At 41.6% G+C, this 27,429-nt stretch overlaps 1 protein-coding gene across 2 annotated transcripts; it reads left to right on the top strand.

Annotated features, from left to right (window-relative positions):
* On the top strand, positions 1 to 27,016 carry LOC120721610 (BTB/POZ domain-containing protein kctd15). Of its 2 annotated transcripts, none has more exons than XM_040012059.1 (5): positions 1 to 870; positions 3,538 to 3,713; positions 10,112 to 10,256; positions 14,804 to 15,109; positions 23,506 to 27,016. In XM_040012059.1, the coding sequence occupies exons 1-5, from the start codon at positions 862 to 864 to the stop codon at positions 23,662 to 23,664; spliced, it is 795 nt and encodes a 264-aa protein (XP_039867993.1). In that variant the 5' UTR covers positions 1 to 861; the 3' UTR covers positions 23,665 to 27,016. The 2 variants fall into 2 exon arrangements, with proteins under 2 accessions (XP_039867993.1, XP_039867992.1); XM_040012058.1 differs by lacking the exon at positions 1 to 870 and adding an exon at positions 877 to 1,207.
* The last annotated feature ends 413 nt before the right edge of the window (positions 27,017 to 27,429 follow it).

Genomic DNA, 27,429 nt, shown 5'->3' on the forward strand with positions numbered 1-27,429 from the left:
ATTGAAATGGCGCATTTGGCTGCAGGCAGGTTGTGAGGGCGCTTTCTGCAGCAGCATGCATGCATGTCCATAGACGTCATTTGATTTTAATGGCCTGCAGGAAATTTGGCGTTACAACTCCAGACATTAAGGCAAGAGAGAGAGGGAGAGGAATAGAGAGCGGGAACACGGGGGAAAAATCACAGCATGAAAGATATTGGTTCAAGGATATCGCTTCATTTTCAACATATTTTTTCCTGCTGAGACTTTATCAACAAGTTATTGCGTCTTTATTATATGTTGCCTGAGTAAAGGACTATGGCAGCCCGCCCGCTTTAAACTTTAAATTTAGCTTGGAGATGGAGATGGAAATGTAATCCTACTAGCTGGACAGCCTGGGGAACTATTACATCAGACGAAATGACAATGATTAAAATCTGCTTTTTGCTGCTCTAAATCTATTGAGCGACAGACAGTTGCCTGTTAGGTTTCCTACCCCCTCGAAATCACAACTACTTTTTGCCGGAAAAAATAAGATAAGTTATTATATCTATGTAGTCATAATTTCGGGAATAGAGGGTATCACGTTTTCTTCCTTGAGAAAATTGCCTGGGTGAGAGAGTGTAGTTGAGCTAATTGTAGCCTAATCCCTGGCCCAGAGGCGCTTGGGCAGCCCGGAGCAAGATTTTTCTTTTTTAGCTCCGCTCTGTTATTTAGAGAAGGATTATTGGCTTTCTTCTTCTCATAACAAACCACAGGGGCAGTTTCATTTAGGCAAAAAGGCAGACAAGAAGCCGAAATACGAAGCAGGATTCCAATAAGAGCGCACATTTTACGCGTATCCAAATAAGAGCAGAGAAGGGGAAGGAGATCATCTCATCTATGTTCAAGGTAAGGACGCTTCCTGTGCGCTTTGGTACAAAGAAGCTTGGTGAGGACAGGTCGAGCCAGCCTTGCAATTGAGCCTTTAAAGCCACAGAGACTCTTTGCAGTCGATCCCGGCCACAACCTAGCGTCTTTTAAAAGCAGTTTTGTGTCGGATACAGAAAAAATACTTGGCTTTTCCGTGCGGCAGCATAGGTACTGGAACTGGACGGCGGTGTAGTTCGGTGACAAACTCGGGGGCATTTTGAGAAAATATTTGAAAATTTTGGGGGGTTACGCGGACAGCAGCTGGGACTGACCGCCGGCACGGATTTCCTCCGGACTCCCTACAATGTTTGAAACGGTAGGGTGACAATTTAATATTACAGAATCCAATGTTTTTTACGCACAGTGTAGGCTTGGGAGGTACAGTTTTCGTGAAGGACAGTTGAACTGTGCTGGAGAGTCCTGCATTGGGCTACTGCTCGACCAAAGTGTATTTTCTGTCTTTTCTGCCAGACTGTACCCTATAGTTAACACGTGTGTGTTTTATCAATCGGGTAGTGAATTACACGTGTCGGGATTATGCTTTTAATTGTACAGCAGCAATAAGACGCCATGTTGAGCATTTGGTAGATTAAAGGCAGAGCAGGGGCTTGTGGTGTTCCTGCGGAGGGAGTGTTGTATCGCACCGTTTCTTTTTCAGAGATTTCTGTGTCCTTTTTCGTGGTTGTTTTAAAGATCGGTCGTCAGGGTTTATGTTGCTGTCATTAAGTGTGAGCTCGACAGCAGTATGTCTGAGCAGGGGTCAGCGAAGGGAAGCAGCAAGACGGCAATTCAAAGAAGGAAAGTTGAGTCTCTGTAGCTGCTGTGATTTTTGTGAAGGAATTTATGTGTTGTGTGTCTACGTGTGTCACTCACTGTTTGTGTGTATGTGATAGGGAACAAGAGAGTTGGGAACAAGCGAAATCAATGAGAATGTGATCGGGATAGTAAGAAGATTTCTATATTTATTTTCCACATTTGTTCTTCATTGTATGTCAGTGTAGGGAATTCATTGTTTAATTGGTGGATAAGTAGGAAAGAGGAAAATACCCGCGATGGGACAGACCGATGGGTGTTCGTGTGTGTCTTTGTGTATGTGCCCTAAACTTCTTAAGTCTCTCCAAGTTTTTTCTATGTTCCTGGGTTTTGAAATGTAATCCCGTCTTCTTGTAATCGCATTAAACGAATACGATACTGCTGTGAGGAGGTCTATATAAAAAAAAGTCTCCTGTCTCATAGTGTGCCCACTGGCATTTCTCTCAGACCCGCGGGGATGATCTGGACTTTGGCAAAAGGTCTCCCGTCTATCAGTAATGACAGTGCAACAGCCCATATGTGCAACAGAAAACTGATCAGTTCACATAATTTAGTGAAAGCTGGGATTTTATTATATCAGTCTGTTTAAACACACACACGTGTACTATGAAGCTCCTATTATTATTTTAGGTTTCCTCAAATGGAAGGTCTGTATTTCAACCAGAGCCTGTAGGCACGGACTAGTGGTGATAAAGTGGAGAAACGGTGACCTTTATTCTGTGATTATTAAAGAAAATTGACTAAGAACCGTATATCTTTGTTTACTTTTCCTTTAAAAACATAAACTCAGCCTCTGTGATGTACAATATGCTTCGTAACAGATAATAGTAACACTGAAATGTGGCCACACTGATGTTTTGTGGTTCACCTGCCGCTGTTGGCAAACAAATTACGCACCAGTAGGTTGGATATAAACGCCTCCTCCGCTCCTCCTGAAGCAGTGCGGAATCAAATGACGGCGCATCGAATTGAAAATATTTTGTCAATCATTTCATCAGATAATCTAATTCAGCTCTGCACTGACCTCGGAGTGCTCCGGCGTGCTCCCAGTAAGCCCCAGTCCCAAATATATGCACCCACAGTCTGTATAGAGTAGGCTCTAGTGCCATGTACTTTACTTTATTTTAGTGGTTAATCAACGACACTGAGCTACAGCAAGTAGATACACAATAGTTTGGCCTGCAAGCAACATGATACTTCTCCTGCTTTCGACTGAAATCGGATGCGTTTTTGTGCAATACATGAGGCCCGTGTGCCTCAAACTATCTGCGGACACATGACAATCTTAATCTTTTTGTGTACTGAATGGATGCGTGTGCGTGTTAGAAGAAAAGTTGAAAGCTCCCTCCCCGTCGAGCTTTCCTTACTCTTAGATTGGTGGTTGGTGTGTCTGGGCGCATCACGTCTAACACATAAGGCGACCTTTAATTAGAATATTGCAGCAGCAGTTTATTTTATTCCCCTGGAGGCTGACACCTAGCATTCCTCTCTCTCCCCCCCTCACCCTGTCTCCCTCTCTCCCTCTCTTTTTCTATCTGTCTATCTCCTTCTGTCTCTCTCTTTCTCTCTCTCTCTCTCTCTCTCTCTCTCACCCCGATTCTAATAAGCATCCTCCTATCCTCGCCTGCGGTGCTGCATGAAAAGATGCAAACATACTTAATTAGAGCGGTGGCAATAATTTCCAGGCTAAATATGCGACCAGACAGACATGGAAGTGATCTGATACCATTCAGAAAGGATACTATCTACTTCCCTGTTTAGGAGCACTCTGCTGATTTTTTTTATTTCTTCTTTACCTTTATTCCCATGGCTTTTCTCTATACTTGCTTTCAGGAGGGAAGAAGCATGTCAAGGCTGTCTCTGACCCGGTCCCCGGTCTCTCCTCTGGCCGCTCAGGGGATCCCTCTGCCGGCTCAGCTGACCAAGGCGAACGCCCCGGTGCACATCGATGTCGGGGGACACATGTACACTAGCAGCCTGGCAACCCTCACCAAGTACCCAGATTCAAGGTAAGATCAGTCCCTGCCTCTAGCATCGCTGCTGATCTTAATGTATTAATTCATAGCTTATCTATTTTTTTTTAAATCAACTTTAAGAAATATGAGCAAACTAAAGAGTAGTTTATTCTGTCTCTTGCTGCTTTTGTTTAAAATGTGACACAGTTATGCATTTATTCCAGTTTAACTAAATAATTGAAAATGTTTCCTAAATAAATATTCAGTTAGATTTCAGTCACTTTTTATCTTAGTAGCTTTATGTTGCATTTTTCACAGTGAATCGTTTAAAAAATAGATTTGACTGGCGGTTTTGTTAATGAAGTCTAACAGAATCTGAGATGTTAGCAAGTCATTTAGCTGACTGGCATTGGGACACCACCAGTGAAACTTTGGGGACAATTTCCCCATATATCTTTTCAAATCATGTGAGGGCATTTCTCTTCTCTTCATTCTTTCAACTTTGTACCTTAAAATGATACATGTGACTGCTTTTTTGTTTGTTTGTTTTAAAGGTGATTATTTCAATCTTCCAATAAATACCTCCAGGGCTTTTATTTTTTATCTCCTTTCACATGGTAGCTGTTATTGAAAATTCAGCTGCTGTGCAGAACCTTACACATGTTTTACTGCTGATGTGAGTAGTAGTGTTTGTGTGAATTCACACCACGCAGAACATTTTCACACTACGCCCCCTTTTCACAGTCCTTATTTATTTATTTTATTCTATTTTTCCCACAGATCAGGGTGCTGTTAGGAATACTAGAAAAAAAAATTAATGACGTAAGCGTCCAGAACCCCCTTAATCAAAGTTGATGTAAAACAGCTTCAAATGTGATTAAAATCATGGCATGTTACAAATTGTAGGGGTTTTTTTGCAACCGCCATTTATCATGTGTTGCAACATGACCTTATCAAAACATTTTAATAAAAAGTTGCATGACTTATCCTTTTATTTTGTGAGCTATTGTTTTCATTATCTGATTGCTATAGTCACACATGAAGCATTTCCACTTCTAAGAAAAAAAGCATGATGATTCAGGCTGTGTAAGAGCTGATGGTAATCCACCATCCCACACTTTTATACACATTTTTAGCTCCATCCACAAACAAGGTGCCACTACTAAAGGAAGCAAATTCAAATAATGATAAAACGACTCCGTTTTATGCTGATTTGAATGACCCCTCCCATATTTTCCTCTAATGCAGTTTGTCATTTATTGCATTATGATCCCTGCATTTCGGCATCAGCTGAATCCCATGTGGGCCAAGGTAAACATACACCAGGTTGTTAGAAAACCTGCCAAATTGGCTACAGGAAATAATCCACATAATCCCCTGGTAATAAAGTCTTGATATTCATAGAGTCTGCTGACAGGAAATCCCTGACAACTCTCTTTCTATTCCAGTGCAACATGTCATGAGAAAGATAAAGCTTAAACCAGAAAAAGGTTTATCGTTGTTTGTGTTATTAAGACAAATTTTTTTTGTCCACTATTTCAGTGTCATAGTCAGTTTATCCAGTGGACAGATGGTTTTTACATTTCTGTGTCATTTGTATTCGCAATTGTGCATTGCTATTGTGTTCCTGTATTTATTATGCTCTGATGCAGCTTTACGCTTTACAAAGAAGTTATTCACTCTGAGATGCACAGGGTCTTTACTCCAAATGCAGCACAGAGTCATGTCAGAGCATCCAAGCAGTGTTTTTACAGTAAAGACCGGATATCAGTGTGAGTGTTGGTTTGGTTTAAGTGCTCTTTCCTCTTTCTTTCTCCTTCTCTTTTCACACATGCTCCTTTGCTCCTTCTCTCTCTCCCTCCCTCTGTCTTGTGCTGTTTCTTTCTCACTCTGGATCACACACAAACACGCGTGCACACACGCACATATTCACATGCATACACTGACTGTTTCTCTCTTTCTCCCAGCCTCCTCAGCGTACAGTTGGCCTCAGGGCTCCACTTTCCACTGGAGCCAGTGGAAGGAGGGGCCCTTTTGTGTGAATTAGTATAATGGCTGACAGCAGAAAGCAAAACAATTACACTGGTATAACCGCATATGCTGTGTTCAGCTACATCCGGTCAAGAAAAGGCGCACGGGCAAAACTGAAAACGTGACGACTGAAAGAGCAGGGCTAAAGAGTTTGAAGTTGCTGATTACTTTTAATAGATTGGGTTCTAAATAATGCAGGGTGCCAAGAGAAAGTTAGTCTAGTAACTAATGTGTGGATATTCATCTTCTTCTGTGTGGGCCATATTAAGGGACAAGGGTCATGAAACATTGATGTGCACTCTGTGTAGCTCTCAAAGAGGACAGTCTCAGCAGTCACTTGAACAGAAGCTGAGGAAATTAGGGGAAATGTTCCACAGACAAGGAAACTATTTTGAAAGGACCACTGGACATTTTTCTCTATGAAGATGAGACTTCTATGTCCAGAGATGATAGATCTGTACTGGCTTTATGCTTTTTCAGTGGTCCTCTGTTTCTGGAAATGTACTTTTCTATAAGCTGAGCTCAAAATATGTAACAGAATTTTGGAGTTGTGTTATTTTATTGCTATTTTGTTTCATTATCACAAGCTTCTTTTTTAGTACCAAGCTTTTTTATTTGAAGCTTTCAAATAAATCTTTTACTCTGTTCACTTAATGTTAAATATTAACAGGAAGTAATTGTTGCTCCGGAGTAGAAATAGCCGTATTATACAACCATAAAGTAACAGATAAGAAAACAGAGCTGCAGGCAAATATTGGCAGTACCAAAGTGGAGATGTTTGCATTAATACATTCATGTTTATAGTATTTTTTATTTTTAAAAAATCACATAATCTTGCAATTAACCCCAATTTGGACAGATACTGAGCAACTGAGATATACACAGTGAAAGTTATTACCAGAGAACCAGCGAATTCTGTTGCTGCTGACTGCATTAACACGTCAAGATTTTCAAAGGCATTATAGTTAGGCTGGAACTTGAGTTAAATGTTCTCATTTATTTTCCATAAGTCACGATCTTCGGAAAAAGCGAAAGTGTGTTTCCTTATTTTGAAACCTGTATCACCCTTCCTTTGGGTTAGCTTGTTTGGAGAACCATGAGTTTATCTAGTATTTCACAGTTGCTTCAAGCATGACTTTGCGAATCAGAGCCAGGGACTGTAGCGATTTGGTTTTGAACTTTCTTATTTGACTTTCCCTACTCGGAAGCCATTGTGGGCAGCCTTTGATGTCAGGTTGGACAGCCTCACCGAGATCCCTGGGTGTGTTTGTTTCACTTTCCAAGAAGCACTGGGTGCTTTGTCTTCGTTAGGGGTCCACAAGTGATACAGTTTCCACACATTGTCTGTTCAAGCAGAATCAGTGTTACCTGGGTCCTATTCCCAACCTCGCGAGGATGCGTCTTTGGCAGCTCTCAGCCTCTGGCTGGCTTTAACTGGTGAAGCAAACATCCTGCCAGATATTGCCCACCTACTGCCCCACTGCCTGCCCTCGCTTGGCACCACAAGGGTAGGAGATCTGAGCCATCCGTGATAACCTCCAACACCCACCACCTCCCTCGTTCTCAGTGACTAGCACGCATTATCCAAGTTTTTTAGTTCCGTCAAACCTTTTTCTCTCCCACTTTATCTCTCTGCATTTCTCCTGCATTCTGTTTGTTTCTTTCTGTGCTTCTTTTTCTTTTCTCTGTACTTCTGTTTTTTTTTGTACTTTCGCCTATCGTTGCCTGTCTCTTTGTTTTTTGGCCCTTCTGTTTGTGTATCTTGTCTCTTAATTTCTCTATACAACCCCCACTCCCTATGGACACACCCTTTTCTCTCTACCTACCTGTTAAAAACAGCCCACTCTCCAATTCAGAGATTTAACAGAAAAGGGAAAAATGAGGAGACCAACAGAGAAGACAGCGAGACAGAGAGAGAGAGAAAGAGAGAGCGAGAGAGAAGGGAGTTGGAGAGAGGGAAAGAAAAAGAAAAACAGGCAGCATTTTAATTGCTTTTTAAAAAAGTGGAGATGAAAAACAGAGTTAGCCTGGAGGGGTATGGTGAAATTCTAGCTGGAAGAATTGCAAGACCATATGAGAAAGGAACACCTCGGGCAAAACAGGGAGATGAGTATTGGTTTTTTATAAAGCATTTTGCATCGATTTCCAGAGAGAAAGCAAGTAAGGGAGAAGGATAGAGACAGAGAGAGAGAGACAGAAAGAAGGAAAGTCGGAGAGAGTGAAAAAGAGAAAGGATGGCAGGAGGGGAGAGAGGGGGGAGAACCATCTTTGCTTTCCTTCTTCACACAGTCAAGTCAAAGAAAAGAGACAGAGCAAATTTAATTTGATAGCTTCTGTGTGTTGAGCCAAAACATCAGGGTCAGAAGATACCTGATACAGCCAATAACTACAAGCTCATACACTTTTACAAAGCAGCCGATTGTAATTGTAAATTCAAGCGAAATGAGTCTGTGAGTAAAGCCTTGGTGTTTGTTCATTGACATTCCCACTACAGCTCCCTTCTTCTGTCATGTAATAGAGTTTGACAATGCCAGTGTTCAGGCAGTGCTTTGTGTGTGTGTGTCTGTGTGTCTGTGTGTGTGTGCGTGCGTGCGTGCGTGCGTGCGTGTGCTGGTCGGCATATTTGCAAATAGGTTTTATGATTTTCTTTTGTCGCACAACTTTGTCAGCCAACCTAGAAGCTGTTGTTGTGATTAAAGTGCTGATTACTTCAAAATGATGATAATAACAGCAACATAGCTCCGTGCCAAGAGCTGTTTCTCTGCAAGACGATGTACTGTAAATGTGCACGGAAAACGTTAAGAAGGTTACGTGCAACAGATTTCTCATGTAAATCAGCGGTACAGCTTATTTACACTGCGTAGGCATTCCAGGTTTCTCTGCTGAGGGTGAGTTTTGTTTAAAAATGAGTCACCAAATTAAATTATTGCACTTCAGACTTCGGAAACTTTAGCGAAATGGGACACTTGCACATTCTCAATATTAGGGAGATGCTAAAAAACTGTTTTTTAATTATTAAAAAGGGGATATTTAGTACTTGGAAATGAACAAACAGATAAAGTGAAGGTGCCTGGATGAGATCATTAGACCAGCGAGAGAGGAACCTGCAGGTAAGCGGCAGGAAAAGCACACAAATATTAGGGGAAATGAATATCTGTCCAAGGGTATCTCGAGGCGCGGCACCAGCATGGTGTGATGAAAGTTTAAAGATAACAGCAATTTCCTCTCTTTGCTTTGATGAGCCCCTGTAGCTGGCTTCAGCCCAGCCCTTCATCTTGCAGTAAACTGAAGGGGTTAAACATGGGATACTAGGAGGCAACAAGTGTTTTATTATTATAGCAAAGTCTTGTCAATACTTAGTGAAAGCTTAAAAGTATATATGTATTTACTGTCTTTAGTTTATCATTATTCACATCATTTAGGCACTGATATTTACATTATCTTAGAAGTTATTGTGTCCTTGCTTCAACATGTGAAAGAGATACCTCTGTTGACTAATATAGTTATTTTAATTCATTTTAACCAGCCCATTTAATAGAGGGAGAAAATGAAAACTCAGCACACTTTGTTGGGTTCTGGTCATGTTTCTCATCTTAAAATGGATTTCTGAAAACAAATTCAAATATTTAATGGTCAATATGTTGAGTTCATTCTCAGTGGGGTGGTTCATATTCACAAATATACATGTATATGTTTTAGATCAGAATTATCAGCTGGTGCTTTGTCTTTTTATTCTTCTACAAGAAAAACTTGCACAGATTGCAAAGGAAGAAACACTAATATCCTATGATTCCAGCTGCAAGACAATAATCTTCTCGCCATTAAAGCGAACTGCAATTACATACATTAAGAAAATTACGTTCTGCAATTTTCCCTCATACTAAGACAATACAGCACAAGAAGAGTGTTATTACAAGCTGTAACACTGTATTAAATTAAAGCAGTATGGCCTACAGTAGGATTGAGTCTGTCCGAATTCCCCTTGAATTAATAACGAAATCAAACTGTAAAAGTAAAATATCTTTTTCCACATATTCTCACATTAATATGTGGCCCGTCACCATTTCCTACCTCTGTTTCATTTCCAGCCTTCTGACAGATGGAATAATAGAGCTGTAATGCTACATTCATGCCATTAATTTCTGTAAGTACAAGCAGCAAGCGTGTGTGTTGTTGTAATCTCTCTACAGAAGGGACACTTCAAACAAGTCTGGAATGGAGGAACGGTGCCTTAAGCCCCTTGTTTCAACCTGGGATGCTAATGCATTTCAAGCTTAGTGCTAATAAAATTGAAAAATAAATGGAGGGTAATTGTTTCATGCATTTGAAGGGAACTGGCTCATTCCATTATGTGGTTGTGTTTGTGTGTGCGGCTGTCTGCGTGCGTGTGTTTGTGTGTGTGTGTGTCTTTCAATTTCCAGAATCAGTCGTCTGTTCAATGGCACCGAGCCCATCGTGTTGGACAGCTTGAAGCAGCACTACTTCATAGATCGGGATGGCGAGATATTCCGCTACATTCTCAGTTTCCTCAGGACCAGCAAATTGCTCCTTCCAGATGACTTCAAGGTATGTGTCTGCACCACAGTATACTGTATTGTGTGTACCTGTCTGCACCATCAACTCACTGTTTGAACAACATAACATAAAAGGCATTTGCCCAGACATCAGCTCACACTCTGTGTGCTTCTTTATTTTTCGAAAGATTGCACATTTAGGTGTGAATACTTCTGTATTTATTACAGTTTCTCTGTTCTCTGATTGATAGCGTGTTTTCAAAATAAACCTGATACCACAACAGTGCAACTAGTTGTGCTTGATACGCACAGCCTTACCCCCCTTAAGTGTATCATATGAATTATGTGTAGTAGAAACATAAACAGTAGTTAAGAAACTTTGAAGAGGAAAAAATGGATGCAGCCTGATTATTAAATGGTGGAAAGGTAAACTGCTAACTGGTTAACTGGCGCATGGTCTGGTGGTGTGCATGCCAAAGCCTTGAGCTGTTGTTTTTCACCCAGTGTAATTTCTATAGAAGTGATCCCAGGTGAAATAACCCCTTATGAACTTCCACTCAGCTCCATGCAGACAGTAACTCTCACCCAGAGTCTAGAATTGGAAGGGAAAGGTCCAGTTTAATACCTGGTGCCCCATATATGCATACTTCTTTGCACTTGCTCTTTGCTCTTTGTGAGACAATGAACCTGCATGCATGTGTGTCCTGTTTTAGTGGCATGTCAGTATCTATTGCAGACAATGTAGGTGCTTTGTCATATTCCTGTATTAAACAATTTAAAGCACATGTTCGGGGCACAAAAGCAAATTGTGAAAAGTTTTACATTTAAATGTATTATCTGTACGAGCTTTTTTGCATTCGCTGTATTTTTGTGTTGTGAAGGTTTCAGTTTGACAGAGTAAACTGTGTGTGTGTGTGTGTGTGTTAGCTGTAAAAGTTGTGTAAGAAGCTGATGTGAGAGAGTGTTAGCAAACTTTAAACATTAGCATTTCACTGAAGTTGCGTTTCTGGACACCTGCCAATGTAAGTCCAATAAATCCAAAATATCTGTGTCTTTAGTTGTTAAATTCTTGCCTATGTTCATTAGTTGACTTTGTCTACATGCTATTTGCTTCTGGCCAGGTAACATTTAGTTGGTGTAACAGAGCTTTTTTTGCCTCCTGCTGCTTGAAATGAGGGTGATGAGAGTGAGGGATGAGAGTAAACCAAAATAGTAAAGCTACAGGCTGTGAAAACAAAACGATGATCTAAAAGATGCTAAAATGTTTAGTTGACCCTAAAAAAGCCTGAAGCGTTAGAGGGATGATCACTACCTATGACCCCGCTCACATTGCACGCATGCCATTTAATCTACTGTAATATAAAAGATAACGATTAAATTTATTTTTGGCACTAGTACAGATTTAGTCTCACCTAACAAGTATTCATACAATCATATGTGACGTTGTCAGAATGATTATCTTCCTACAGCTTCTTCCTTCTCGAGGTTTTCATTCCATGATACAGTTTCCTAGGTGTATTCTACACTTCGCTTCACGTCGACCCCACCTTAGTTTTCATGACCTTTTCACTGCACTGGCACTTGTTCATCATTCTGTACGAGGTAACAAGGCAAAGCCAAGCCACTGAGAGCCAGGGGCAAACTCTTTGGGCCCCACGGATAGTCTGAACAAGAGCCAAACCACAGACAACAGAACATGACATGAAAGCCCTGCATATTTTGGCAAATGACGGCCTGACTCAGTACCGATTAGATTTTCCCATCTTATTCATACACCCCTCCTCCCCTCTGTTAAATCTTGACAGTCCAATCAGGCACCACAGTGGAAGAGAATGCATTGGACTTCATTGTTTCAACTCATTACGATCCCCTCGCATAAGCCTGTGTTGATCTGCATACCTTTCAATTTGCGTGAAGCCGGGGAAAAAAAATGCAAATAGTGCGAGGCGGAATTGAGCATGTCCTTATCTGAACACAATCAGGCTTGCCGTCGCCCCAGGGCTGGGTCTGTTCTGCTGCTGGCAGCCACGGCGCTGTGTGTTTTGCTAAATCAATGTGAAAGTCTGAGCAGAATAGGAAAAGAAATTTTTCAGCCTGCATCACTGGAACAAAATATTCACTATTAATATCCTCCCTCATCACATTATTCAAACTACAATTAATCACGAGAGAGTAAGCAATGCTCAGTCATATTGAGGGCATGGTTATAAACCGGTAAGAGTTACTGTTTTCTGTTATTATTCAGATTTTGCATTACTCCTTAAATTGATTTTTTTTTTAATCTCAGATGCTGGAAATGACAGAAAGGCGCTTTTATTGTGATTTATTTTATTTTTGAGTGACATTGTTATTCAACAACCTTGAACTTCTGCTTTTTTGGGGGGTCATTTTTGACCAAAACCTACATTACGTCTTCACTAGTCCTCTAAACTCCCTTATAGTGACATTTTCCATCATTTTCTTCTTCTCTTTCTCTGTCTCTCCCTCCCTCCCTCTGTCCTTCCCTGAAATGTTGCCTTGCCAGTGGGCGATCAGGTCGGATCATTATTTTGAAGCTCAAACGGGCTGTCTGGACACAGGATTGGGGGATGAATTGTCTCGTAGAGCTGGCAGCAGTAGCAGCAGCTTCAGCAGCCAGGACGGAGCTGTTGGCCCTGTCTCCCTCTCATCCTCACCTCAGCGCTTAGGATTACTCTGTTGTTTTCTGCTCTACTCAGGATGACTAAAGTGCCTCGCAGACAGACCCCTGTTAAAAACATATCCATCCATGGCTTCAGACCTGTGAAGGATGAGGAGTAGCACTTTGATACAGAGAGCTGCCTGAAGGGGAGCGTCTCAGTATGAGTTTTGTCAGCTGCAGCAAGAAGGCCAGGAGAAAAAAGACAGGGAGTAAGGGAGAGAAAAAGGGAAAAAAGGACCTCCACCCCCTCTTTTCGCATTCTGAAATCTTAAACATTAGACCGTCAGCTTAAGATGTGTTGCGTCAACGCCGCGTCCAGATGGAGTTGTATTTGGGTGTCGTTCACATGCCTCGGATGAAGGCACAGTTTAGATGAAGGGGTAAAACAGTGAGGGAGGCTTTTCAAGGCTAAAGAGTCTGACAGAAGCAGCAGGGTTAATGAATATGCTGTTTGCTGCCATGCTCTGTTTCTGTGCCCAGCAGTGGTCTTGAGAAGGAAAAGGGGAAAAACTCTTTCTAGATCAGGGCTCTCTGCCAGCGCCGACACCCAGACACCCAGACACCCAGAGCCACCAATGATGCAGACTATATGAAACATATGTTGTTTTTGCAGCACAAACACACATTGTCTCACTTGGGTGTTTGGACTTTGTTCTACGAAAAAAAACAGCAACCTCTTTCTCGAAAAACGTCACCAAATGGACAATCACTTCTTTGCTTCAGTTTACTATGTCCATTCATTGAATTAAGCTGTCATTGTTTGCCACTGTGAAACATTAATCAGAACACAGATTTATTAATTACTAATTATTTAGCAAAAAGGTTTTGCAGCATTTAGGTGTAACCTAATTAAATCTTGTTCTAATAGGAGCTTAACATCGGGCCACAAGCCTTATTAACATAAAACTCCCTCCATGTGAGGAATACATTAAAAACCTCCTTGGCTGATGATTGTCCTCATGTTCACTTGCACATATCTTTTCCTCACCTCCCGTCTGCCTCCAATAGCGAACCTCCGCCTTCCCGTATTTTCTGTGGTAGTGGTGAATGATGGTGCCATCTGGTCTTGTGGGAAATTAGAGGCAAGAGCGCAGGGGCAAATGGCCCCCAGCAAACCCTGCCCAGGAGGGAGAGGCAGGCAATCTGCTGCAGACTGTCTGTGCACAGGAATGCACCATCCCACTTCACCAGAGCCCAACTGACGGCCTTTCTGGAGTCAGCTCACTAAAACATGCTAAAGGCTAACACCACTCTGCCAAGAGCTACTGTGGAGGAGAGCTGCAGCATGGCTATCCTTTGTTTATTGAGAGTGTTGTCCTGCTGGTCCGAGTCCATCACTGATCTTGGTTTATTGTTCTTCAATCTGGTCGACGTATTACATGAAACCAAATGCATTTTAAAAAAAATGAGCTTCATGGGGACAAACAAAGGTCACATTTTTGTATTATATTAAGATTAATTTGTCATTCGTGCAAGTTTATAAATTTAAAATCCTACACTGTTATTTTGCCATTTGTAAAAAAAATAAAATAATAATTTATCTATCTGTCAATGTGCAATTAGTTATTAGATCTTCTGTGAGTTACCTTTGCTACACAGGTAACACACACTTCACTACAGTGGAAGAGTCAGAGTTCATATACAGCAAGAACCCACTCTTGGAGTAATTAGAGGTTAAGTGTCTTGGTCAAGGACATCATTAGCTGCTGTGAGGAAGCCATAAGGAGTCCCGCAGATATACTTTTCTCTGTCATATTAATGTTGCACAATACTGTATATGTGTAGGGTTTCTCTGTGACCTTGGTGATGAGTTGCAATCCAGGGAAAGTCATAGTGTGTTAGTCACACATATTGCCAAGAGGAGTATAATACACATGCAAAGTCACTGCTCTCATCTGTATGTTTGTCTGCCTGTACAGGACTTCCACCTGCTGTACGAAGAGGCGCGTTATTACCAGCTGACACCCATGATCAAGGAGCTCGAGCGCTGGAAGCAGGAGCGCGAGCAACGACGGATGGCACAGCCCTGTGACTGCCTTGTGGTTCGTGTCACACCTGACCTGGGCGAGAGGATCGCCCTGAGCGGAGAGAAGGTCCTCATTGAGGAGATCTTTCCTGAGACTGGAGACGTTATGTGTAACTCGGTCAATGCTGGCTGGAACCAGGACCCAACACACGTCATCCGCTTTCCCCTCAATGGCTACTGCAGGCTCAACTCCGTCCAGGTAAGACGCTGAAATGCCTGTCCTTTGTTCGTCTCCTTCTCTGCCCATGATTTATTTATCACATTCTAGATTTGTGTGTAAAACACATTACAGTGTTTACAGTTTTACTTAAGTTAGATTGTCCTGTGTGTACACCTCTGAGTGTAGTGCCAATATAACAAATATGTGCTGATATCTAACAATGACTTTTATGCATAGTTATTTTTTCTGTTACATTTATTCACTAATAAGCGGGATATCATGGTACTTGCAGAGAATCAAGAGCAAAATGGCTTTGTGTAACAGAAAGTTTTGATGTGTGTCTAATATGTGACTGCAGCATAGTCACAGTCTTTCTAAAACTGGAGGCGGCATCATGATCAAGGCTGCATTCTGTAGCTACCAAATCAGCTAAGTTAGGTAACTGACAGCTGTCTTCAGCTGTGAGGAATTTGCTTGCTCATATAGAGCTGATTCAGCTCTTCCAACACCTCCTCACCTCAGCTGAAAAGGAATAAAGTGTAATCTTATAGATGCAACCTTTAAAACTTTAATTTTTAACTTGAATATGCAAAGATCCAACTTACTGGCTCGCTGCTAACAACAAAACTTACAACGTGATCATGAAACTAACAGTGGTAGTTAATATGAACATTGTGCAACATGGGGGGGGGAAAGCCACAAAGTAACTTTAGTGGCGCACTTGCAGAAGAGTCAGAAAGTGTCAAAATGCCTATGTGCATTATGTTTCATTATCTTTACCCAAACAGCTTAGTTTAGCTTACTTTCAACATGAAGATAAAATATTGAATATTTGTTTTATTTCTAACTGTCGCATAGTGAAACTGTACACAATGTTTTATGATACTGTGCTTGTATACCCCTCCATTCTCTTTTCTTACCAATTCTTTATTTAATGTTAGCCACAGGATGCAGACTCCAAAGAGGAACTTATGTATTTATCTACTCATTTATCCAGCAAAGTATTCTGCTTGGCAAGCAAACCATTTTTCACACCAACTTTCAACATTTTCATAAACATTTGAACACCTGGCTGGGATTTGCTCAACCTGGGCTTTTGTGACCACTCTGCAGATCCACTTAGCTGTTTTGCTGAATGGCACACGATGGCATCTGCTGAGGGAGAGGTGGCTTTCTGTTGGTCACCTTCTGTGTGAGTCCTGTGCCAGTCTGCAGAGTTTATTTTCAGGTTGCTTTCCCAGATAAATGCTGTTATATACACTGATTTTCTTCAGTAACAGTAAGCTGGAATTACACCTCAAAACTTTGCTGTAAGGCACTTAGCATGATTTGTGGCCCACTATATTGCATTTTGCCACAGTAGAGATAATAGCTTGTTGTCAATATCTGGCATAATAGCCACTCTGGAGCAACAGCTGGAGTGTGCAGGTGTACAAAAACCTTTGGAGTTTTTCATTTTGTCAAACGATGGTCTTCAGTTGGCTGTTGGGGATGAGAATGATGCAAAACCTCAGCACGGTATTACCATAAAGCAATTTACCGCTAATATCATATCAAATACATTTGCTTTATGATCTGTTTTTGAATAAGTTTGGCACCGGTTTGAAAAATGGTGTGAGATGAACATCCGTTTTTGGTCAAGCAGAGTTGACCATGTTGTGGAGTCAAGTAGTAAGAGATTAAAAGCAACTTCAGAAAAAAATAGTTTTACAGTAGTGTTACCCTGCGAGGTCTGACAGAGAAAGAGAGGACGGGGGGAAACATAACAGTCTCACACCACAGGCTCGATATAACACACTTGAGTGCCCACAGCCATGAACAAACCTACACATAGAGGAGCCTTCACCCCTTCAGCACCCAGAGAGAGCCTCTCCCAGGCAGGCTAGTGCACTCTGACACCTCCACCTCCTTCCTGCCAGCGTGAGAGACCACCTCCAGGGAGGAGAGCAGAGCGAGTGGGACAAAGCACGTGTGGACTGCGGCCATGTTTTCCTGCGAAAAAATGAAGAAGAGAAATGGAAAGGGGGGGAAAATGATATGCATAATTTACGCTTTACTCCTTTTTAAGACACAGCTCCTTTTTTAAAAAGACTCCAATATAACACCGCTCAAGGCAATTGAAATACACGTATTGCATTTTTTAATACCATACTTACAATTTCTCAAACAGCCTAAACCGGTTTATACTTCTTTTATAGATTTTTAAATGACTTACAATATAATTAATTGGCCGCATCAACTAACACAACATTTTCCCACTCTGTTTACCAGTGAGACTGGTTATGGGATGTGAGCACATCTGACTAACACAATCTGAACGGCATCTTTATTGTTTAGGCTTTTATTAGGCTGTTCTTTTGAAGGCGAGGTGAGCCGAAACCCTTTTCTCATACAAACTCGTACAAGGCGGATCTGCGAGGTTTATAGGCAGCGACCCCTTCTTGTCTCATATTCTGGCCTCTCCGTGGTGTCTCCTCGTGAGCCCTCTAAGATACAGCTCTACGGCATTCGTTAAAAAAAATAATGAAAAGCACAAACACACACACACGTACATACGCACACACAGTGAAGGGGCCCGGCTCATTGAGTCGATGCAGATGAGGACACAAGGAGCAGATGGAGGTGTTTTTTTGTTGTAAGGGGAGATTTTTCCAAACAACTTACTCATTCTGTTCTCTTTCATTGTTGCGTGAAGGAATGAAAAGGTTAGGAAAATAATCCTTGTCTTACCTGCCAGACAATGAGCCTCTGATCTGATTTCAAGCCTGGACCCTAACCCAGGGGAACACACACACAACCACACCCTGCCCACAGAGGAAGTTCAGGGAGAGCATGGGGAGGCTGCGGCAGCACCGTCTGAAACTTATTTACTGTGTGATTGGATCAGTTTCAGAAGAGGTCTTGACAGGAAAGAGATGGATATATGATGACATTTAAATGTGTGCTGTTTTCACTTTATTATGTCAGAGGTGTAGAGATTTTATTGAAGCTGAGGTACTGTTGCTTTCATGCCCCAGGCTGGACACTGCTAGACCTTGTTATAGTTGGTCACAAAATGATAACACACATTTCTCCATACCTTACTGTACACTAAGTATATCGACCTGTTTTCTAAACATTTAATATTCCATTTTAATAAGATAAAACATGAGGATAATTCATGAACATTGAAAAGATTTCCATGACTCAGTTTTCATGCTTTTAAAATTGGTGATATATCATTATACTGTATCATCTATTTATAGTTTGAAATGTGGCAGCAGTAATTCTTTGCATGTTGAGATATATATGTATTCTGTTGCCTTGCAAATTTAGCCACTTCTTTAATCTGTTGTCTTGTGTATTTAAATGCGAGAGAGGGAGAATAAACAAATCCACCTTGGCAAGTAACTCTCCATGAAGTCATGAATGGAATTTCGGGAGTAATGCAAACCACCTGCGCTGTGATGTAGATCCAGCGGGGGGAAACAAAAAGCAGCAAAGGCACTGAATGCAGGGAAAACATTTAGCCAAAGAGCCACAGAGGTGTACACACACGCGTCCCAGCGCTAGAGCTGGGCCTGCTGTTCCATACATCACCATGATGAAGCACTCAGATCAGACCAGAGCCAATCCGTCCTACATCAATGTGACAGCGGAGGCAGTCGTAGAGAAGGGTCCCCTGTCCCCCTGCTGCCCAGGCGGAGAACGCAACACGTCGCAACACTCTCTTACATGTCACGCTGCCACTCCATCAATCCAGCGCTGGGTGAAAAGAGAAAGCACAGCTCATCAGAGCAGACACGGCCACACAAACACCTCCGCTGCGCTCCTCAGTGGCCCGAGTGGCAGAGTAAGACATTAACACTACTATGGCTTTGGGTCCCTTGGCTTTCTGTGTGGCTCTGTGGGTAAAGCACAATGTCAAGATTAACAGTAAGCAAGCCAGTGTGTAGAGAGGATTAAAGCTGGGAAATTCTGGCTGCTGACAGCTTCAGCAGTTGATGCCAGAAAAATCTTTAAAAAATTGTTCTAATTCGTTTGTTGGACACGGGCTGATTAGGTAGTGGAACGTAAATCAGAATAATGACGGAGAAGGACAATTCAACTGAAGACAATTAGGTAATTAACAAGTCGTAGTTTAATCAAAAGAAATGAATCAAATATATGGCACTTTTTTTCTGTGTTACATTTTATTGATCAAGTGTCACAAAATCTTTATCTCTGTAGAAATGGCTCATACAATAAGTGTACTGTAAATGTGAACGCCAGTGATGGAAATTTTACGAAGTCAAATGCTCCAATGAGAATATGTTTCACTACAAATTAAACTTATTTATTCCAAGTCTAATTTTAAGGAAAAGATGTATTAACAACAAAATGAGCTTATAAAATATAAAAAAAAAGAGATTTATAGAATATTACACTATTGCTTATGGGCTAAGAGATAATTTAATAGTTATTATTAATAGCTGATCAAGATAATTGTAACAGTTATATCCACTCCAGGATTGTTTTAATCTATAGATTGGATGATGGTTTGCATTTTCTGTAAGTGGTGCGGGAGTATAAAGTGGTATAAAATGTAAAGGGTTTTAAAGATTGTGCTTTTAGTACATGAGTAAATTCGCAAAGTTTTCTTTGATGATGGCTCTTGGTGTCTTAAATACGAGAACAAGTAACTAAAATTAAAATAGAAAAGGTCAGCGGATGAGTCAGGTGGAGCCCTTGTGTATTTAAATCTCCTCAGTTTAGTAGTTGAACTACTTGCAGTCCCTTTGAGGACTGACCTAACCCAAAACACCTCTGTGCTCAGTATGTATTTACTGTGCCAGGGTTACGTGTTGCATTCCCACAAGGGTCACCTGAGCTAAAAATCCTCGGTGAATCATGATGCTTAAAGACACTTTAGAGTGCCTATTTGTAATGGAGCTCAGTCAGCTGCAAGTACTTTAAGAATAGACTGTTCTGTCAACGTGTTTTTGCTGTCTGTGACTCTTTAAAAAGCTGGCAGATGGCTTAGAGAATTAGAAAGAGTTGGAGCTTCACGGATGTTTTATGCCAGATGCTTGTGATAAGCAGAGGATACGACGCAGAGACTGCAGTTAGTGCTCCTTGTCACATATTGAAGACTGCATAGTTAAACAAAAGCAACCCCCTGAGTGTGGCGCCCATCTCATGCTACAGTGTGTGTGTGTCATAATGTGTCAATCATCTCTGTGTCTTGCGCCATGAGGAGCAAGTGTCTTACAACTCCTCCTGAGAAGTCTTGCAAGTGTGTCTGTGCACTCTGGTGGCCATCAATATTGTATTGTGCTCCGGTTTCCAGGCCTGAGACTCATCCACTTTGATACATGCCTCGCCATCTTGGCTAAGATGCTGGGAGGTTAGAGGAGCGAGGCTGATGTATACCCTCCTGATCCCCGTGGTGACTCCAGGTTGAGTGGCAGCTCAGATGGATGGTTAAATGCTGAATGGTGTGCGTGTGTTTGAGGGGAGATCCCTGTGCGGCCAAGTCGACCGTGCAACCGCGAGACTGACTTCAAATGCAGGATCACTGGGGATGAAGAGGCTGAAGAGACACTTGTATTCAGCTTCAATCACAAAGACAGGAGAAGACAAAAGGAAGTGCTTGATTTCATAGAACAACTAGCAAAGTTTGGTGCTGCAATATCCTCTTCACTGTTATTTTTGATTTCCTGTTTTGATTATTGTGGTGTCGTGCTGAAAAGAAGCCTGTCTTTAGGTTGAAAGTGGTGGACATGAAAAACGGAAAAAACAAAAAAAACAAAACAAAGACTGCTAATTAGCTGTAATCCAATTTCGTGGAAATCACAGTGTTAGGGATGAGGCATCGACCAATGAGGGTGCCCACATGCAACTCGCCGTTAGAATATTTTGTTATGGTTTCGCTCAAGTGAGGCAGTAAAGGAAGCAAAGAAATCTGCATAAGTACAACATAAGCTGGGATCTGAAAGCCTGCGGTCAGAAGTATGTTCTGCAGAACTGAGAAACCAGACATGTTTTAGCTTTTTAAGAGGGTGCATTACTTTTCCTTGTCAACGGGGACTGATTTTGGGACATTGTCCTGTGGACATTAAAACCTTTTGCTTGGATACGTCTTAATTATTCACTATATTGTTTATTCCCCCATGGCACTAACTCACTGTGTCAAACTGAATGCGAAGGTTTTTTTTTATGGCATCTTATAGTCATTACAGTATCCTTGAGTCAGTTACAACTATCTATAATAATATCCTTAAGTCTTTTGTGTTGCCATGCATTAATGATAAAAGTGTTTTCAGACTATCTTTATTGATCAGGCCATTCTCCTCTGTGACCAAATTCATTGCTGAACATGATGGAGTCCCACATGCGTTAAGAGATGATGGGGAAAAATGCAATGTGATGCAATGATCAAAGAAGGCTATGTAATATCATTTCCATAATCGTTAGGCTCCTCCGTCGTCTGTCATGGATTTGGGAGTGTTTGATGCTTGGGCAGGTCTCTTAATTAGCCGTCCTCACCATCAGCTGTCTGCTGCCCCTTCTGTCTCACAAATTACATAGTTTGTTGTTGTCATTTTGCTAGAGGACAAAAAGGGGGAGGGGGTTAACTTTTGCAAGTGGTCCTTTCTGCTTACAAGTAGCATGTCGGTGCACATTTAAGTTTTAATTTGAAAGCAGATGGGTGCTGGGGTTTTTCAGGTCTGTTCAACAAGTTTGTATGCATTTGTTATATTTTGGATTTGTACATTTTAATTCTTGCACGTTGTGTGAGTTTATCTGCTCTTCTTCACTGTATCCCCAACTGAGGAGGCTGCGGCCCTTTGATTTGCAGGCCTAAACATTCAACCATAGCACGCCAATGGGGCCTAAGCTGTAATTAGAGAGGTCATCCTTCGCCACGAGTGCACGTGTCAATGTGTGTGTGTGTGTGTGTGTGTGTGTGTGTGTGTGTATGAGCATCTGAAGAAATCATTCTGTTTTTCGTGAACTTCTCTGGCTCTCTATCTGGCAGAAAGAGTTAGCCCTCGGCGAGACCTTTCATTTCCATGCGCTGCACACTTCTTTAAAAGGAAGGGGGGATAAGTAAATACACGGCACTCCTCTCACTGGGATTTAGATCTATACCCCCTCCAAAAAAACAACATCCCACATGGATTACCCCAGATGAGGAGAGAAAAGTGATGCTGAAGTTCACGCGTTTGAGTCTGAGCGCATCTCTTGTTTGGACTACTGTGTGTATCACTGTCCAGACTAGAGGGGTAACATGAACCCCATCTCCTCTTCTCTCCCTGCAGCTCCAACACGTTGTCCACACTCAGATCACCCATAACTCCTCATCGTCATTCCCCACACGTCGCTCTCTCTTTCGCTCACGGACCTCACTTCTCCTCTCACCCAAGCCTCATTACTCAAATTAGGAGCTCCAGTAATCACCACGCTGAGCTACACTCAGCCTCTTAACACACCTCACTCACTCTCAGCTCTCCTCATCCCTTTGAGCTCATGCCCTCAGTTCGGTAGCCAATCTAGCACAAGCAGCATGAATATTGCAGAGATGGTGTGATGTCGGAGTGCCCTCTGGATTTATCTCATCACTGTGTGCGATTGGAGGTGGGGGAGGGTTAATGACACATGGTGCACGTTGTGACTGATGAACATCGGAGGTTGATGTCCGTTGACTGGATGTGTAGATATCAAAAACTTCATTAGTAAAAATGGATAGCAAACTTTATTTTTACAGTGGAAAGACTTGGCCGTGGCCAGACTCTGGAACAACAAAATTGTTACGCAAAAACAAACAAAAAAAGATTTATCACACAAAAAGTTAAAGTTAAAACAATGAAAAAGTCCAATTCTTGGGAAAATACACAAAGTTGTTTAACTGTTGAGGATGATGTTATACGTCTTATATATAAATACTAAACTATAATCAGCACAAAGACTAAAAACAAGGTTAGCCAAGGAAATTAACCTACCAGCACCTCTAAAGATGCTGTAATCTGTTACTCTGCACTAAAACTGAAGTATAAACGCAACAAATTTTTCTGATTGGTTACAGGCCAAAGCAGTTATGAGATCATTAACTTTCTGGTGTGTCTGGTGGTGGCTTTGGCAACTGTTCCTCACCAAGACATAAAGCAGAGCACAGTAAAACAGGGAATTGTTTTGTTTTTACTCTTTGGATTTTGTGCAGATTAAACAAACAAAATCTAAAGTGTTAGTGAGCTTTTGATGTGACAGGAGGACAAACTTGTTATTGGACAGAGCTGCACTATTAATCTTCCCATCTTGGCAAGAATAAGCATATTTCACAAAACGTCAAACTATTCCTTAGAGCTGTATAAAACCTGAAACCTGCATCCTATCTGTAAACTGTTTCATTTAGACTTTTCCTTACTGACATGGTACCTTTATTGTAAACGCCTTCTTCTCTGTCCTCTCTGCAGGTTCTGGAGCGTCTTTTCCAGAAAGGTTTCAGCGTGGCAGCATCATGCGGAGGCGGCGTGGACTCGTCCCAGTTTAGCGAGTATGTGTTGTGTCGTGAGGACCGGCGAAGTCTCTCCATGAACACACCCATCAGGATAAAACAAGAACCCCTGGACTAGAGCGTTCTGGGCGAGGGACTGCCAACACCCCCACCTCCCCCTAATACTTCTTCCATCTTCTCACACCACCCCACCCCTGCCTACTCCAACTCCCTTCCTGCCCTAATAGGACCACAACCACCCCCAACATACCTAAGTATTAGCAGAGGCTTGTTAACCTCACCAGTTCTCTGCAAAAACTCTAAGGGGAATGTAGTACCAAACAAAGGAAAAAAAAAAAGCATCAGCAACAAAAGTTTTTAATTATGTTAAACAACGCCCAAAGAATCTGGGACTGTGATGAAAACAACAATGACGAACGGACACCACAGCAGCTGACAGCTCAACATTTTAGCACAGTGACTGGTTGTTTTTTTTCCCTTACCTTGTCATAAAAAGGTGCCCCGAGACTCTTGGAGGGACACAGTTTTCCCCCCTCCCATGCCTTGAACTCCAATCCACTTCATCATCAGCATACCACATACACCCCAACCCTCTATCTTTTGTTTCGTCCGTGTCTGTGTGTGAGGCCTCAGTCTTCTCTGACTGGTGACAAGTCTGGTCTATTGTGGGGACAAGGAAGATTTGGCAGACAGGATGTTTTTAAGGATGACAACAGGAGGACATGATTTAATGTTGTGAACTCCCACCCCCTCTCCCACAACCCCCAAGATCCCATGACCCTCACCCCACAGGCCTGGCTTCGACTGTCAGGACCTTGCCAAACACGACATCGTTTGCCAACTGATTGTTTATTACAATTTTTCATTGTTGTTTCTAAAGTATGTTCTTCTTGCTCCTTTTGCTGTTCTTATCATGACATAGTGTAAACAATTATTATTAATAGGATTATTTTTAATGTCTCTTTTTTTCTTTCTCCAATATGAAGGATGTATGAAAATTGTATTCATTAGGCTCTGAGAGCTTGTGAGGGAGCTTTTCTTGGCAGTAGCTGCAGAAACTCAGATGTCTGCAGGCTATGTGGCTAAAGCAATCTGACTGGCAATGCATTCAGAGCCAGAAAAAGTCCCATTGTTCGAACCAGAATGGAAGAAAACCTGGATGTTTTGACATTGTTTTTAGTCAAATGTGTAGCGCACATGAAAAAAAAAAGAAGTGCTCCAGAATTTCTGCTTATTAGCTCTAAAACATATCTCGGGTCTCTGATTGGATTCTCTCACACGAGCACAAAGGATTTGTTCACACTTAGTTAAAGAACATTTGTAAATTTGAAATTCAGGTCAAATTTGCACACGCTCCAAGTGTATTGCAGTTTTGTTGAGTTAGAATGTTAAAGACTTGAGGACCAACGGAGAAAGCTGACGTTTACCAGTATATCTCATAATCAGCACGAGATGTACTTTAAATGCTAAATGTTTCTTTGCACTTCAACATTTCCAACAGAGCTGCTCTGACCTGCTCCCTCAACACACTTGCTGGAGTCCAGTGAACGGCACCAAGTCAAGCTGATTCTCTTCTCGTGTTTTAGGAGACTGTGACATTAAAATATTTAAAAAGAGAAAGAAAAAAAACTCCAACTGAACAAACACTCTGGTACCAAAGTAGACGAGGTGCCTGTTTTGTTGATTGTACAAATATAAAGATGTTCTTTGTTGCAGTTTATAGCGAAATAAGACTAAATGCATTATTCAGAGCTGTATGAAGGGTACCAATATTTGATCCTCCAGGCTGCCAGTCTTGACAGTTTTCTTGAGAGTAGCTCACAGAACCTCCAGAGCAAGTTTGAAAGACAAGGTCTCTGTTTCAGGATTGTCACTTCTAAGTGAAGATTATTTCATCGGTTCTTCACATGTATGTATGGCAGAACCCAAACTGAACTATACTCACAGCATCAGCATATTATTCACAAAGAGGCATGTGGGCGGCATTTACTCTCTCCTGCTCTCGTTCTTTTGGTCTTATTCTCAACATTTCTGGATCAAAGACAGAAACAAGAAAGGCCAAGTTTTCATGCTTTATATTTGTGTGTAACTTACAGATGCTGTTTCTTCCATTCCAAAAGACTGAGGAGAAAAAAGAAGCCCATTCTGATCTTTGTGGGTGCTGGCAGTTTTTTGAGTTAAACTGGGGTTGTTTTTAGCAGTCCATTAAAAATGGGCGGTGGTTGTTCAGACTATGTTGTTTGTAATAGAATATTTAGTTTTTCTGGATGCTGCTGATTAAAAGAGGCCAATTAGTGGGTGAAGATGGACTGAGTTTAAGTGTTGCTTCAAGTCAAATGCAGTCCTCCCTGCGGGTCTTTTTAAAAAAAATATACAATCAAGTCCTTTGTTCTGACCTGCCAGTGGCCTGCGCCTTTGTATCTAGTCGCCTCAAAGGGAATGGTCAACCAGCCCTTTCATGTGCCAAGGCATGTTGGGCGCTTCACAGTCATCTTCACCCCCCTCTGCTTCCCTGAAGGCTCCAAGCTCAGTGGTGCCAGTAGAAACACGGGTTGTACCCCCTGCTGCTGTGTCATCCCTCATGCCCCATTTTCAAAATGCCCTCCTACGCCATAGCTCGTTGGACCACACCACAGCAAACCAAACAAACTGATGAGTCAAAATACGAACATACTCCGAGCAGACTGTACTGTGCAGCCAGTCCACTTTACTGTGGTGTAGATGCGAAGATCTTTGATTCATGTGATATGAGGTGTGGAACTCCATCTGGGTAGCTTCTTGAGGAAGAGTGGTAAAAATCAGTGATCAGTGTTCTAAAACTACACGTACAAGAACAACTTTTTCAGGAAGGAGGAAAAGAAAGCAGTTTTAGTTTGCCTCCCTGAAGTGGCACGGTGAATTATATTATAATGGACTCTAAACAACTTCCGAGAGCTAAGGGGTTACGCATTTGAAATAAAAAATAAATAAAGATTTGTATTTGTGAGAAAAAAAAGAGTAGATATGGGTTTCTGCAATAAAACCTCAGTATAGAAATAGCAGGTTATCTACAGAGACAGGAACGTGTAATTGGACTGGAAAGTTCATAGACATGTTCACATGCCACCCATTAAGTAAAAATACTGGTCAGTGTTCAGCCTGTCCACACGACATTTGCTCCACTTCTGAGGCGGGTCAGTTGTACAGTTATTGTAAATTGAATTATCAGGACGCTGGGTTTTATGGGAGCCTCGTGTTTTTAAGAGACATCTCAGTCCTCTTCAGAAAAGAATGAAAAGAATTCAAAGCGTAACATTGTGTAAATATGGATTAAAACATTTCAAAGGGTATAATAAGGTGCAAATGTATATTATTTAAAGTGTTTAAAAACCATTAGACTGTGGTATTAAAGGGCATGTGTTCATTTACAGTGTCTCCATTTGACTTTTCTTGCATATTTGCGATAATAAAAGGATGTACTGTATATCTGACATGTGTCACATTGCTCTCATGTTTTTGAACAACCCCCATAGGATGAGAAATTTCAACTGTGTGTCCTCTCTCACTGAACTGATGCAATCTCACCAGCCTTTCTCTACCCAGGCATGTGTGTGCTCCCCGTTCATCATTTTTGCAAAGGGGGAAGGTCGTCTTCAGGGCTGAATGGGCCGAGATCCTGAAAAAACCAATATGCTCCTAAACCCCAATATTTTGCACTGAGTTAAACGGTTTGGTCTTTTCGAAAATGCTTCTGCTTAATTAGCAGCAGAAACCTAGAGGGACTTTTCATAGTTGAGCAGCAGCGCTTGACTCAGTTTGTACTTAGCATGTGCAATGTTAGAAATGGAAATGAAGCAGGCTGAATTAGTAGTAGACTTTGGTAAAAAAAAAAACAAAAAAAACC

The sequence above is a fragment of the Simochromis diagramma genome, unplaced genomic scaffold (assembly GCF_900408965.1).
Source record: "Simochromis diagramma unplaced genomic scaffold, fSimDia1.1 OVJJ01000603.1, whole genome shotgun sequence".
NCBI classification, from domain to species: domain Eukaryota; kingdom Metazoa; phylum Chordata; class Actinopteri; order Cichliformes; family Cichlidae; genus Simochromis; species Simochromis diagramma.